Below are 16,412 nucleotides of genomic sequence, written 5' to 3' on the forward strand. Positions count from 1 at the left end.
TCTAACATAAAATCAAATTAAAATGTGATTCCATTCTCTCATGAATGGTGTTGGTGCTACACATCAGTTCAGGGTACTTCGTGATTTGATTTGCTTTTATATTTCTTGGGCATCTGATAATCTAGTCTCTTAGTTGTGCCACATTAAGAAAACATTTCCGAGCTATTAATGAAGCGCGTATGCAAATTATTTTTTGCTTTGCATCATTAGCCTTTTCTGTATTTAAACTTTAAGAAGGTATTTTTAGCAGCAATTAGAACTAGACTTGTAATGTGGCTATTTAAAATTCATAACTGTATTGTCAGGTAAGTGGTAATAGCTGTTAAGCATTACTTTGTGCTAAAAAAAATCTACTAAAAAACTGAGGGTGTTCAAGAATTGATGCATTAATTCCTTAAGCTGTTGAGGTAGTAAAATGTTTTTCTGTTGTTGACAACAAAAGAATCTAAGTGTGAAAATGGCCTTATCAAAGAGATGCAATTTTTCAAAAAGGCAAGGTAGATCATTCTCCTAAGAAGGCACAACTAGTGAATGAAAGTAACAGAGGATAACTGCACTGGATAAACACTGATAACATTCTTATTCAGAAGTGACATCACATGAAACTATCATGTTCTGGGGAAAACATTCAACACTAAAATTGCACATTCAGGCCTTTGAAGAACTCAGGAGACAGAAAACAAATTGCTTAGTTATCAGATATGTGTATCCAATCGACTGCCACTCTGTGATATTTACAGCAATATGAACTGCATCTAGTCTCTTCCATTGTCGATGTTTAGTGCTGTTCACCATGGCAACAGAGCTTGACGGTGTTTTTGCAGCCCGGCTTTGTCTGCGTATCACAGAGAGGGAAGAAATAATACAATGCTGCCCAGCACCTTAACCAATGTCGTTACTTTTTTTTTTGGTTCTAGGTTTTTGCAAGCCTCATGACACCAGCCGACGAGCGCCTCAGATTTCATTTGCAGTTGCCAGCGAGCCAGCAAGCCTCAGAGTTTGGAGCCAGGGAGCAGACGAGTGGTAGATGGCAGCCTTCAGCTCTTTCACTGAGCTCGCCTTTCAACGTCGGAGCCTCCTGGGGTATCCTTTTGTGTCAAAGATCCAGGCGTCCTCCCTAATTAATCCTTCAAGATAGACTCCAGGTTAAAACCGCAAACAGACTCTCCATCCTAATAACTCCCCCCCACACACACCACTCACCTCCTCACCCCTCCCCTCTCCTCTCTGCTCCTGGCCTTTCCCAGTCTCTGGTTCGCTGGTTTCTATTTACCTCTGTCTGCTAATCTCCCCTCCCTCTTGCTCACCCAGCTCTCTCTCGCTATCTCTCCTCCCCTTACTCCTTCAAAGCCAGCAGGCTGCTATTCGATCCAGGCTGCTGCTACATGATCTCTTGGAAACGGCACTCAGTCTCTCGCTGCTCGATGCCCGAGCTCTTTTAGTTTGTAATACCGGGGAAAGGATGCCTCTGCCTGGGCATTGATTCCTTCCTTTATCCTCTCGCTCTTCCCCCCCTTTCCTGATCTCCCTCCCCCCCACCCCCCTTCCCTTTCCCACATCCCCCCCTTTCCCGACCCCCCCACCCAAATTCCCTTTCCCCTTGACCCCCTTGACAATGTTGCCATGTTGCCGCTGGCTTCAGCCTCTCATCGTCTTGCTCTCCTCTGCCTTACTGACTTGGGGGCAAAACTGCCCAGCTAGCTGTCTCTGCCCGGACCCTCACACAGTCGACTGCAGTGGACAGGGTCTCACCCGCCTGCCGGTTTCCATCCCCCTGGACGTCCGGAGGCTCCTACTGTCAGACAACTGGATTCCCAAGATCCCCTCAGATTTTCTAGTGCTCTACAGCGATCTGGTCTACCTGGACCTGCGGAACAACTCCCTGTCATGCATCGAACCTGGAACTCTCAGCACTTCCTCCAGACTGGTGTTTCTGGACCTTGGCTGCAACAACTTGACCGAGATCGCTGCTGGGACGTTTGGGGAGTCCCGCAGCCTGATCAAACTCCGCCTGGGCAACAACCCCTACCTGACTACGGTCAACGAGAACGCCTTTCTTGGACTCACTTCTCTGCGTGAGCTGGAATTGGAGCGCAATGCCCTGTCCGGCCTGCAGGTGGCGGCCCTGAGCCAGCTGCCCTCTCTGAGGGTAGTAAGGCTGGAAGGCAACCCTTGGGTGTGCAACTGTAACTTTTCCAACCTGTTTGCATGGCTGAGGGACAACTCGGACAAGCTTCCAACTGGTAAGCAAGTTCCTCTTTGATCAAGCATGTACTGAATGTGTTTTTGCACTCAAAATTCTAACCTCATGTCCCTCCCTTTTATGTTGAAAAATATTTTGGGTTATGCCTGTTTTCAGTCAGCTCAATGTTATACAGAGAATTCAGACTCTGAACGGCCTTGCCATTTCTGTTTATTTTTTTTTTTTCCCTGGACAAAGGAAAAGCTTTCGAAACGAGTCACAGACAGAGCTCCAGCTGTCATCGCTTATCTCTTCCAGCTAAAGATGCCCGAAAAAATGGAAAGCAAAATTATTCTTCACATTGGAAAGGGTTCATTAAGCACACTGTAGAAGTCTTTGAGATCAATTGCACCACAGAATTGAGGATTCATTCAGAGTATCCCTGACCATAGTGATGCTAAGCATTCTGTTCTGGAATGTGCCAAGTGTTTCATGTCTGTGTGCTGTGTCAGACACGTTGCAGTCTCTTTTTTATCTTTTTCTCTTTCATTGCCATGATAATTTACCAAGCTAATCGGATTCCTTTTCTACAAGTCAGATGTAGTGCATGATGTTGTTATTAGCATCAGTAAAAAATGAACACGTCAAAAGATTCTACCCAGACTAGCTATTGTTTCCCTGGATCAGTTAGGTTTCAGCATTAGTTTCAGCTTGCATCATAGCACCGTGTTCAGAGACATTTTTAAAATGCATAGCTATTCAAAACAACACAGAGAGGATTGTATTTTTTCATGAAGGGGTGAAGAACAAAGGCAAAATTCAAGGACTACGAGTTACCATTACGCTTCCTTATAATTCTGCAAACATAAATGAATTACAGGGTACAAATAAAGGGCCTTAGCTCATTTAGCTTTCATTACACTGTAAGCCGCTCTGTACTGAACCTGCGAAGTTTTGTTTTTATGGCACATTATGCAACATTTTACAATATTAGTATGCGTCAAGCATCTTCTAAAGTATGTAGTAAGTGTCTTAAATGAAACACTTCTAGCTTGGAAAAAAGCAAATTCTATTTTCAATGAATAATAACTTGTAAAATTAAAATACTACATTTGCTTTTAATTTACCACAAACAACATATGCTTACTTATTAAAGAATGCAGAATATTTATCCTCAGAAAACAAGGTATATATATGTAATATAAACAAATTCCTGCATACCTATGTGTGATCATGTCCTTGCAACTTAAAGGTAGGGAATAAAATTACAACATACCTTCTTCTTGTCTCAGATATGACAGAGGTAACAGAAAAAAGCTGTTATGGACAGCCCAGGATCAACCATTTTCACAAACCTCTGTAATTATTACACCAAGTATGTTTACTGTAGTTCTAGATTTGTTAGACTTGTGAAAACAAAGACTAAACATGGAATTGCATTCTTAGATCAGGTAATAAACCTTTTTCAGTGATGTATTAGCCATGACATTCAGTATCTTGCTGCTCTAATAATGTACTCAGGAACATGTGGGGTTTATTTTTAAGCAACATTGTCATTATTCTTAATCAGTTAGGACTGTGATTGACATGGTTTAATTATACGGTACACTACTGAAACAAGTATTTTCTTGAGATATTGTTAAACTTTCCTGAATAATAATACAGAAGGATGACACAGTGGTAGATGGCATGGCATTGCATGGTGATTAGCACTACTGTCTCACTTTCTCTGGGTCATGGGGTCCCAATTTATGTGGAGTTCCCATTTTCTGCATGTATTCATGTGGGCTGTCTCAAAGTGGTCCGATTTCCTTCTCACCCTCCAAAGATATGCTAGCTAGATTAACTGGTGTCCCTAAACTGTTCTTTAAATTGTCTCTAATGGTCTCTAAATTGTGTGTAGGTACCCTGACATGGAGTGAAATCCCAGCCAAGCTGTAGTCCTGCCTTGTATCCTACTGTATGTCTCCAGGATAGGAAATAGTTTTCTGTGACTCTTACCAGGAATAAGCAGCTTTCCAGTAATGGATGGAATGATTTTCAATTATATTTCGTAATGCTGAACTATTATCTGTCTTGTATAACTATCTAAAAGCAATCGCAGGTCAAGGATGGTAGCTTTTGGAAACAACTGCAGTAATATCTGTTCTCGGAATAAAGGCCTTGACATTTTGTAAGGAAAAACGTCTATCTGGGATCGCCCATGCTATACTGTAAGTAACCATCTACTGTTGAGACTGTACGTTTTGGTATTATTAGATTTAGAAGATTGCTTTAACCATTGTTGTTGTTTCTATGTATCAACTTTTTCTGAAAGCTCCAAAAAAGCAATATGAAATATTCTTACATAATTAATATAGTGTGTTCTATAGTATTACCACTTTAAAATGTATATTGTCCTGTCATGGTGCTTTAAGTTTTCTACATTCTGGCACAAAGTACTTTTTCAAAATAATAGTCCAGGCTTATGAAAATATATTTTTCTTTGTAGGTTACAACAATTGTAAGGCACTGTGTTTGTTCAACTACAGAAAATTAAGAAATAATTAAGAAATCTTCATTCATGTAGCCATCTGTATGTGAGTAAAGTACGTACAGTACTATAATCAACCTCTTTTTGGCTTATGTGATTAGCAATTCTTGCAACTGTATCTTTGTCTTCGGTTTGTCTTTTATAATAGGTGCAACGCAGCTGTAACATCTCATTTAGAGGGAATCCTGACATCCGTATATAGCAATGACAATTTATTGTGCAAAGTTCAGGATAAACTAATGAGATACAATTACTGTTCTCCCTAGCTGGCATCCGGCTTGATGATTGCCGAGGTTAACACAGTTCGCTCCGACATCTGCCCACATTTTTCTAAACGCTCAGAGCAGGACAAAAATGTCAAAATTACAAACGCATAAATAAATAAAAATATTCACAGCTGTCACTGTCACTGAGCCAGGGTCATTCCAAATTTGAGAGAAAATGTAGCTTTGCATATACCAAAAACTTTATGATTAAAACAAAGAGGGAGAAGGCAGATTAAGCAGACGTAAGCTGTGTATCTTTACTTTTTAAAAACTGAATTAAATTATTCAATGCATGGATCGCTCAAGTTAAGTAACTTAACAGAAATATCGCAGATGTGCGGATTCATTGATCTGAACAACTACAGTATGTTGTCTAGCATGCAGCCTAATATTTATAATATATACACAACGTATATGCAAACAAATTAATCATGTCACTGCAGTTTGTAATAAAGGCAAGGAGGAAAATTATGCTTAGCAGAAAAAACTGCTATTTTGTTCTATGAACAGAGGTTAAAGCAAACTTTTCAGACAAAATAAACTGGCCTCAGAATTTGTACATAGTCAGCTGCCACAACCCAAAGTATGCACAAGGTCTCCCTGTGTCCGCACGTGACATTATTCGTATTGGAGTGATTGATTGTCTGCCCACATTAGGCTACAGAAACATCTAGTTTCTAGTTGTACATTCAGTTCCATATTTTTCTTCAAAGCTACTATTTTTTTACCTCTGGTAAATAAGTTATAAGTTATTGTGAGACTGTTATTTCTACAGTAAGATTTGTAAAAAAATATGAATTTGTATGCTGCTACTTTCAATGTACACAAAGATTTATCATTGAACTTGTCAAGACCTGCTTGTAATTTTTTTAACACTGTAACACAACCCAAAATATTTTTTATTGGGAAGTATCAACTATTTTTTGGGAAAATTTACTTTTAGGATTACCTGTTAAAAAGAAGAGTTCTGGTTATTGCTAATATGTTGTGACTTGAAAAAAAATTTGAACCTGGCTTGCCTGAGTCCACAGAGAGCTCTGATACTGGTCCCCTCAGAGGGCCAATTTGGATAAGTGCTTCATTTCTCATCTGGAATAATCTTCAGGCAAATGAGATATGAATTTTAAAACTGCAACATCTTCAAATCATTAATTTTTAACATATAGATAATGTGTTTGTGTAGATCTGGAATCTGTTTTAAAAAACATGCAAATATTTGAAAACATGGGTCAGTTAAACATGGGCCTGTGTCATTTCTAATATACAGTACCAAATAGAAACAATCGATCTTATACTGTCTTCTGTGATAAAGGGAGGAGCAGCTGCAGTCCATACGAGCCACACAACCATCTGTTTTCCACTGCAGCTCTGATCTTTATGATCCATCAATCCACCAATTTTCTAACTGCTTTATCCAATTCAGGGTCATGGGGGAGCCAGGGCTTATCATGGCAAGAAACGGGCACAAGGATGATACACTCTGGACAGGATGCCCGTCCATAGCAGACCCAATTCCACTAATGAATAAGAATCCACATTCCCAATGGGTTTTCAGGTCTTAAGTAGATGCTTGTTTAAAAATATTAATAAACTGACCAGGATTATGACCGTTGAGGACTGCAGTTGTTCATTCCTGCTGTATATTAAGGCATGTTTTTATTTTTGCATTTCTTTGAGCACTTCTACTGCAATGCGTGAATGGAATTTTATTTCCTCATTTCCCATTGAGTTGAACACTGTTGTATGCACATCAGTGTGTGCAAATATTTACTGGAGCTCCTGTAAATATGTTGGAGTTTATGTGTGATTTTGCTTTGCTTTTTTCAGAGGTTGGTGACTCGGGAATTGTACTCTGGAAAGGCTTACATTTTATAGCACGTCTCAAATGTCCATAACCTTTTTTCAGACTGAAGTACCTTCCCATTTCACCATCCTCATTCGGGCCAATCTAGTACTCTGTCTGTTATGTTCCATTTTGACGTAGATGTGGATTCTGTTTTCCCATTTTAAGATGGCTGCTCTTCAGTTCTGATTGGTACCTCATCTGGGCCGCTCTTTGGAAATGTGAGCATCTGCTATTGTATAGTCCTGGTTTACAGCAGCACTGATAAAAACACGTGTACAGCAGTGAAACCTCAGTTCCCAGATTAGACGTTAGGCAGCTGTTTCCTTGAATGGGAGTACATACAGTATTCCAGGCTCTTAATATTAAACCCCAATTGAGAACCATTATTTGTCTTCTGTTTAAAGTCACACAAGAGCAATGCTCCATAAATATGTTGTAAAAGCACCACGTACAGTATTTAGTAAAATATATGGAATTCTTAACCTTCCATCTCTATGTGAAAACTAGCAAATCATATAGGGTAAACAATAATAACTGTTTGGCAGTTGTATGTGCAGCATCTCTTGCGGAAACTGGGTAATTGCAGAAACAGTTTTATTTAAGAAAATATAGATTATTTAGAATTTATATTATAACCCAAATCATTGGTTCAATAATCATAAGAATTATGTCATGCATCTGCATATATAAATACATCATAAAAGCTTGTTAACACTCAACTCTGGATTACAGCTTGTTACACTGTGAAATGTATCAGATTGCTGTGCAGTGAAAGTCTTCTTATCTGTAACCCATGGTAGTATGGAGTAAATGTGCCATTATGCCTGAAGTAAACATTCAGGAATCACAGCTGTTCCACACTTCCTATAAAAGAAGGCACATAACTGGACTGTAGAGTTCAGTGCAGTTTCCTCTATGCCAGGCTGAACACAGAAGCATGCTTTGCAATAACAACAGACGACAAGGATAAACAGTTTTTAAAAATGTGCAAAACTGGATTTTGCGTGATGTATCAAATAGTTTGTTTCCTTTTTGTCAAATGGTTCCCTGTTTTTTTTTATGAGGAAAGTGAAACGGCATTCTAAAAATAATAAGGCACAGCAGAATTGTAGTTTTATTAACAGAAAATTGAAGCAGAGCAGCAAGAGTGCTAAATTGGACTCACAGCAAAAAGTGTGAAGGGAATTGCATTCCCTAGGAGTTCATCTCGGCTCCGGCCTACCTCCTGAAATATGCATCTGTACTAGCAGCAGCTTTGCGGGATGTAAAAATAAGAATCTGAATCAGATAAGCAACACGACATTAGATTTAGAATTATTTTTTGTATTGTAGTGATTTAGAAAATCAATTCTGTTTACATTTTGCCCAAGTGGGAAGCTTGTTTTTCATTTCTTTCATTTCTCACCAAGCTGGCCATTTTAATTGTTAAACTCTCTTTCTTACAGTTTAATGTTGACACTCACGTGAGAAAACATACATATATATTTAATATACCCATAAAATATATGATAATGTTTTTCAATTAGTAGTTTAACCACTATACTTTTTTGGAAGCTAAATATGCTTGCAGTAAAGGGCTATATACAATATATATACTATTTTAACTTCTGAATTCTAAAAAGGAAACATTTTTTTCAGTGATGTTGACTTTCTTTTTCATTTAATGCATTTTTAAATCTGTTCCTTTTTAATTATCAAGGCAAAATAACTCCTAAAAATATTTCTTAGATGGAAAGGGAAGGACATTAGCAGTGCACTATTTCTTGTGTGCCAACCCTAATACGCTTCCCCACTTCACAATTATGCCAGAGTAGCTAACAATCTCAGTAATAATCCTGTCAAGTTACACAAAATGCAGCCTTAAAACTTATCTCTGTTGTGTTAGAAACTGAGTAGGTTGTTGTAACACAGAAAAGGAGATGAAGATTAACTAAGAATAACACGGGGCTAAAACATTGCATGCAATAAACTTGTATTTGATTGGTATAAAGTCAAATTAATAGCTAATCATTAAATTGCCAAGGTAAACTATGTAGCTATATATAGTGATTTGTACTGTATTGAGTTTTTTCTTTGGTAATGCATTAGCAAAAAGCCTCCTTTAAGAAATGTATTCCCATATGTTTCCAAAGTGGCAAAACCTGTTATTTGTAGATGGATTTCATGACGCTTTCATGTAGTATACAACTCAAAGTGTTGAGTTATAAAGTCACAGGTGCTAACATAACATATTTAAGATCATGTGTTCAGGAATGTTTCTAGAGAAGTAAGACATACAGTCATTTGCTTTTTGCTTAATCTGCTTTATTTTATAGTCAACCACCTGGTTGTAGGACAAGAAAATTACAACCTCCTTATTCAGAGCAAAGATACCTAAGGGAGAGCTGCACAGGTTGAGATAGTGTAGAGGAGGGAAGCAGAATGAGTCCAAGAAAGAGAGAGGGGCTGTCTATGGTATTTTATACTGCAGCTTTTTAGGAAGGGATATCATGTAGAATTTGAAATTACAGTGAAGGTACACTTCTGCTTAATGACCGGGGAGAAATGTGCCAGGGATAGAAATACAGGGAAACTAGGAGTACAAAGTCTAAGAAAGTTTCTAAGGCCAATTGTCTGAAACACAAAGGTAAAACACACACATCTTTGGTTTCTGAGACTCCTGTCATTCTTTACTTTGAATGCAGGTGGTTTGGTGGAAAATAAAAAAAAAGACTCTTCTCAACACCTACTCCCTGGACTTAATGTGGGTTATGTTGCTTGAAAGGTTTTTGTCTCTTTGAGGCATGATGCATTCCCCACACTTACTTGCAAGTACAAATCCAGCGGAATTCAAAATACTGCATATCCTGAATCCTGTAAACATGGTGTTCAAAATTCCTGTGGTGTTATTCTGAAGAACAATATCTACAAAAGTTTCATATTGAAACTGTAATATTTGAGTCTCCTAATATTTGGGTTAATTGTAGAATACTAGAGATATCTTATTCATAATAGTCATTTAATGCGATCTTTCATGTGCATTACCTATTAATAAAATCCTGGCAAATTTGAAGAAACCACTGTGCATTATGTTTGCCAGAAAATATTTTAAAAACCTTCAGTGTTTTTGCTCACAAAAAGCATATGGGGCAGTGTTGCTGTAGATACTGTACATAGTGTACACTACACAATTTAATTAAACTTAAAGCACCTCTCAGCACTTTTCATTCTTCACAAGGACAATAAAACATTTCTGCTCTATCGCTGCACAAAAGCACATTTTAACATTTTCTTCTTTAATAGAAACACTGTTCAAAGTCAGTTTATATTGTATGTACTCTTCCTTTCCTATAAGTGTCTTTGACATGTTCCAGTATTTAGATCAAACTTTGTAAATGCAGTTTTCCTTGTACTTTAAAATAAGACAGCATAAGTGTTTGCAATAAAAGGGAAGGAACAAAAGAATTAAACACTATTGTGTGGTGGCTGATATCCTGTATATCAGTTAGGTCTGATGGCAAAGTTTTCAGTAAGATACATTACAGTATGTGAAAGGCAAGAAACCTTTCAGGCATCATTACAATTTCTTGTCTGATTCCTGCCTCACTGGGACATTTTTTGTATGAACACTGAAGGGCAGAGAAAATGGCAGAATACTAAACTCCTGTAAATAATTCATTGGAGTTGGTCTTCCCTTGTAATGAGCCCTTTTTCAACCTGAATTATTGAGGAGCTGGATTATTGAGAACAGATTGCCACAGCGAACCAAAGTTAAGGTCTCTGGGTATTTCTTTCTTTATTTAATTGATGAAAACAAGATATTATTCCACAGTAGAGTTATGCACATAGAAAGATAGATGAATTGTAGATATCTCCTGGTCAGAAAAAGCTGGCAGTATAACTGTTCATGTACTGGTAGGTTTACAGAAATTCAAGTTATTTATCCACAAAAGCTGCAGTTCAGTTTAAATCAGCTGAAACTCTTGCTCACAGTTTTTACCAATAAAGCCTATATATAGTATGCTTCAATTTTATCTAGTTCTCCTTTAATGAAAAATTAGAGCTAAACAACAGCAAAGTGCCCCAAGGAATACTGACCCTGTGCTGTTCAATAAATCTAGTGTACTAAATTTGCTTTACGACGGCAGGTCTCTGATTGTAGATACTGCAAAGGCTCTGTCTGTATGCCTGGCCATGTTTTTTTGTGTTATTTTTGTGGCTTTAGTAATCAGAGGCCTTCATTTTTTTCCCCCCAGCCTCAGACATGAACACCGTATGTAGGTCAGTGAGGCAATTGAGTTGTTGCTCAACCTGATCATTGGATAAAAGAATAAGTTCAGTCACCTGGACTAATGATGAGTACTCTTCAGAAAAGCCTAAAGCTCATCCTGAGCATCACTCACTACTCACTCACTGACTCACCTGACTGCAGTCAGTGTCAATCCCAGGCCCCTCAGAAACAGGTTGCTGTGATGCACACGCAGAACAGATGGACAGATCTGAGAATGGGAGGGGGGGGGGTTGATAATCTGCTTGGCGCATCGCATTGCGTGTACTATGTTGGATTAAAATGTGGCAAGGTTAAAGATGACGAGTGTTTTTGGTCCTTGGCAAGCGCATTGCGGCGATGGAAGTGGCAGATGTTTGGAATCTGTGTTGTGATTTGACCATCTATTAGTTTTTCAGTTTTGATAAAAATAACTTACTGTAAAAAACGTCTTGTCCATTAAAGTTCACGTTTAACACCTTCTGCTTGCAACCAAGAAAAGCAAGCCAATTCCCACCACTATGGAAAATATGAGTAAACACATTTATTTCTGTGTTTAATGGAATTGATTGTGAAATGCCAACATGGACCTGGATTTTAAAATCAAGTCTTCTCTTGGGACTGAAAGGTCGAAGCACCAGAAATATTGTATTTATGTATATATTCCACTTCTTTTCTTTTTTCTAGTCCGTGTTCCTAGGCCGATCCAGATACACTAAAATCACATTCTTCACAAGCTGCTTTAATTGTTTAAATCATGACCACATTGTCTGCAAAATTATTCATTTCTTTGTGTCCATGGGCAACCTCTCTTCTTAATGCAAGTTTATTAAATCCAGGCGTTGTATCTGTGTGGGCATGTGTTAAGCCTTTTCTTCTGTCTGCTTTCTTTCTTACATGCTGGTTTTCTTGTGGGCTTAGGCTCACATTGTTATTGTCTCCATATTATTTTATCTGCATATTTTTAGGGGGCTGCAGAGTTCACAACAGGTATTGTAAGAGCCAGGCACCATGAAATGTCCAGAACTGGTGCAGAGTAAATATCAGCTCGGCCAGAAGGCTGCTTTGCAATGACCTCACACTGAAAGTGTGCGGATAAATAAAAATGAGGATCCATAGCAATGGCACGCCCCATAGTAACTGAGGGGGTGGCGATGTTCTGTGCACAAACTGTACTGAACATCACACAAAATAGTATACTGTCTTACTGTGAACAAGCACTATACACGTTCTTATGCTATAGTGATTTAAAATATACTGAAAGTCAATGAATATTCTGTAAATGAGTATTGGAAAGAATAGCCTTTACTGTGACTTTAGTGCCTCTCAGTTAGTATATGTACTATAATAGGGTTTACACACTGAGCCAGTTTCAGGAATTATGTCATCCTAGACAGTGTCAAACTCTGGTGCAGAGGAGAACCTGGACCTTTGGTCTATAATACTGTAAGTTGCTTTTCATCTTTAATGACAGTGGAATTCTCTGCTGCCTGTACAGTGGCACCGTGTGCCTCTGCAACTGCTAGAGACTGTGATTGAATACTGTCAGGTGCAGAGTGCACCAGTTACTGGTGTTGTGTTGAATTTCATGCCACCAGACCTGGTGTTTTGGTGTGGCCGATTTATCTACTGTCTGTGCTGTGTGTGTTTGAAGCCAACAAGCTACCATGATCTGATGCCAGCAAGGGCAGGAAGAGCTGCAAGCATTATTTGTACAAGCACAGGGTGTCTATGAAGCTCCTTGCCCTGTTCAGACTGCTGAATCATGACAACTGGGGAGCAAAGACATTGGTACACATTTGTTAATGGGTTACACCCTTCCACAGTCAATAACCTTTCCACAGACCATGACAGACCCCCTTTATTTACAGTATATGTTATATCCTTCCATCATGAACCCAATGGTGGTCTGGCTGGACCAATGCAGTGTCCTTTGTACAGTGTCATTATTGTCCATGGGTATACACACTAATTTTCTGTGCTCCATGGTGCAGGTTTCATGACACAGTTGTCTGAATAAGACAAATAATACTTTACATTTATAAATACCTCACACAAGTTTAGCCGTAGATGTATCACATAATTTTGATCAATAATCAGCTGTTTGAATTCAGATACTTTCAAACAAATTGAGAAATAATGAACAGAGCAAACAGAAAAAATGTACTTAAGAAATTCAATATACAGCAATGTTAAGATGTTAGGGAATTTGAAGACGTGATAAAACCTTTGGCCCAGAATAAGTTGTTTTTCATCATTAACGGCAGATTATAAGCTTGGTCTAAAGCCTTGGACCACTTTTGCCAAAGGGTTTTCTGTCCGCTGCAAATCACCAGCCTAAATGATTCAAAAGGATAACTGGTGTAAATGTGATACATCACTGTCTCAAGTACTCTTGGGTTAAGGATGAACAAACGCCATTCATAATTTAACACAACACTGAATGGGATCAGAGTGACAAGACATGGCTGACCATTCAGGACCACTGTGCTGCAGTAATAAAACCTGTAGGTCTTGTACACTGTAGCCAAGCCCTCCATGGCACTGTGTGTAAATTTTAGGCCTATCTCTGTGTGACAATGTATGTTAACGTTATGCAGTACTATAGCATTTGATAGGCAAGAAAAGCTAGTACAGTTTTTGAAAGTTTATCATGGTGAGCACAACGTTATTGTGCTGAGCCAAGAATAAACCATGGTGCTCTCTATTAAACAATCCTTAGAAACATCTTTTCCAGTATACTAGAGAACAGTGAAAGGCAAAACCACAGGGAAAGTGCAAAATCGACCCTGCTTCAGAGTAAACCATCACAAGTGTGGACACAGTGGAGAAACACATCTCCTTTATATTTGTTTTACAGCTTATTTGTTCCACATCCTGTTATGTATCCATTCAGATTTAACTAGTCACTAGTCAACTGGCTGTATGGGAATTCTGGCAACAAGTAGTTCTGAAAAGAGGTCTTAATGCCAACAAAGAGTGACTGAGTGGGAGATGTTTATCAGTATGGGACAGAGTGCAGACTCACTTTACAGAGTAGAAAACAAAGTGTGGAATGAATTGCTTTCCCTCTGCACCTTCCTGTAAGCTTTGATAATTTTGATAAGTTTTGTCAAAAGCTCTTTTTGTGCTGAAGTAGTTAGCTCATGTCAAGTAAGTTGCAAAGAAATGAGATACAGATTCACATATAGCACCACAAAAATGGTAAATGTGTATACTTGACATCTCTGAAGTCTCCTTCATTTTGAACATTCCACATAATAAACTACACAAGCTTTCTTCCTAATTCTACCAGAAGGTTGACTATTGCAAAAACATTTTTCATTTCTAAGCTCAATATTGTTGATAACTATGTACTAGAATAAAACTAATGAATTACAAATATCATTTGTAAAGCCTTTTGAATTTGAAAGCTCATTATACAGGCAATAGGTAAATTAAAAATATCGACTCAAAGTGCAGATACTGTATGTACCCTTCAAGTATTTTACTCAGCAAAACCAGCTTCATTTCACAGACACAGCTACAAAGAATTTAATGGCTTTCAAATCTCTTCTTGTGTACTCTACATCAATCCACATAACCCTGACTCAAAATATCAACTTCTACTGAAATGAATGCCCTAAATGACAAAGGGTTTTTATTCTCCTTAAGGCTTGTAAAAGGATGCTGTATTTAAGGGAAAGATGAATTGGTTTATTATGTTGCATGTGAGGGTTGCTTTGTTTTACTGGTGTATTCTGTGCCTTGAAAAAAAACATATATTTTATGTTATCATGGTGACTACTCCTTACAATGTCAGGAAGAGTCATTAAGAAGTACTTTGTATTCAGTATACGGTCCTTTTTAAAATTATCCTTGGCAGTGCATTCTGCATTCTGGCAACAAGGTTACAGCTGTGGTTGGCTCTTTTTAAAAAAAAAGCACAAAAATTGCATTTTTCAAACATGTGCTACTTCAGCATGCCCCAAGGTGCGGCATTTTTAACTGTTTCATCATTGACCACTCAACATAGCTTGCTCTGGAAGCCTGGGAGGCCAGCTGAGCTCATTGGCAGGCACGCCATACGGTTGTCCATGTGACTGGAATACCAGAGCAGGAGAGGAGAGTGAAGTCTGAGGTCAGTGCATTTCTGGCTTGTGGAAAAGCCCCCCTGGTCAGAATGAGTCATCCGAGCCCTCAGTGTCACACTGGTGCTTGTCATTTGTGCACAGGATCTGTTGGCAGTCAGTGTGGTGGAGTAACAGCAGACCCTGACACCTACAGCACAATCATTCATGGAGAGAGAAGGGGCTCTTTTTGTCCCTAGCCCTGTCAAATTGAACAATTCTTCTGCATTGACTGGATTTTGTTCCATCGTAAATCTAATTGATATTTATTTTTTGTCCCCTTCGTTGACTTATTTCCTTGGTTATGGGCACCTAGTTAAGGTGTATTGCAAAATGTTTACTGAACATGACTCTTGGCAGTGTTACAATGTCATTTTAATGAAAAGAATTAAACAAAGATTGAAAAGACACATGTTTTACACACAGAATACAAAATGGACTCTGCCATTACTTTGATGATACATGTAGGCAATGAACCAGAAGCTGTCATTAAACCACTGTGTGGGGTGTTTGGGGCTAAAAGACAGGGAAATGGCTTGTAGAGGACAAAGTGGAGGAGTGATGCTCAGCCCCAGCTTTGAAAGAGCATAATTTAGTTTTGTAGGCCTCCTTACATTCCCAGAAACTAAAAAACTTGGATTTTGCATGTTATTATAATTCTGAAAAGTGAATGGCCTTTAGTAATAAGGGTGAAATGCCTTACTATAACCTTTGGTTATAATATGAGCAGGTGGGTCTTCAGAGAACAAGGGTCTGTTACTACTAACAGTATGAAAAGAGCATTGCTTTAAAGCAGGAATTGGGAAACTAGACAGTTTTTCTGGTTTTACTGCAATTCAACTCATCACAGGCTATATACAAGAAAAGAAAGGTCAATATAACTTGCTGAACTAGTATAAAGATGGTGTTTCTAATGAGAATTTTGTCTCTGCGCAATTTACTTCACAAAGAGAAATAGGTAGCTGTGCTCCTGTCTAATTAGCTGCTAGAAAACCCTTAGCTAACAGCAGTAAGTGCTGAATTTAACTAGGATAGTACTATTCCCATGGCTTAACTGCTGTCCAGTAACTAATGAAGACACGGGTTTTCATGATCCAGGTGGGAAACCAATATATCAATCAATCTCCAGGGAGGATGTTACAGGCTGACAGCCCATCCATCTCAACCTGTAATCCTAACTCTAATCTGTCAAGAGTCTGTTCCCTTGGTATAACATATCTCTGCTGTAAC

General features: G+C 38.5%; 1 protein-coding gene across 1 annotated transcript in view; it reads left to right on the forward strand.

The window, feature by feature from the left end:
* Window positions 1-776: 776 nt before the first annotated feature.
* LOC102697192 (leucine-rich repeat-containing protein 38) overlaps window positions 777-16,412 on the forward strand; it is a 35,403-nt gene continuing 19,767 nt past the window's right edge. The window contains exon 1 of the mRNA XM_006641928.3: window positions 777-2,243. Coding sequence (XP_006641991.1) covers window positions 1,616-2,243 — 628 coding nt within the window. The 5' untranslated portion in view covers window positions 777-1,615. The remainder of the gene's footprint in view (window positions 2,244-16,412) is intronic.

Source organism: Lepisosteus oculatus, chromosome 25 (genome assembly GCF_040954835.1).
Source record: "Lepisosteus oculatus isolate fLepOcu1 chromosome 25, fLepOcu1.hap2, whole genome shotgun sequence".
Lineage (NCBI taxonomy): Eukaryota > Metazoa > Chordata > Actinopteri > Semionotiformes > Lepisosteidae > Lepisosteus > Lepisosteus oculatus.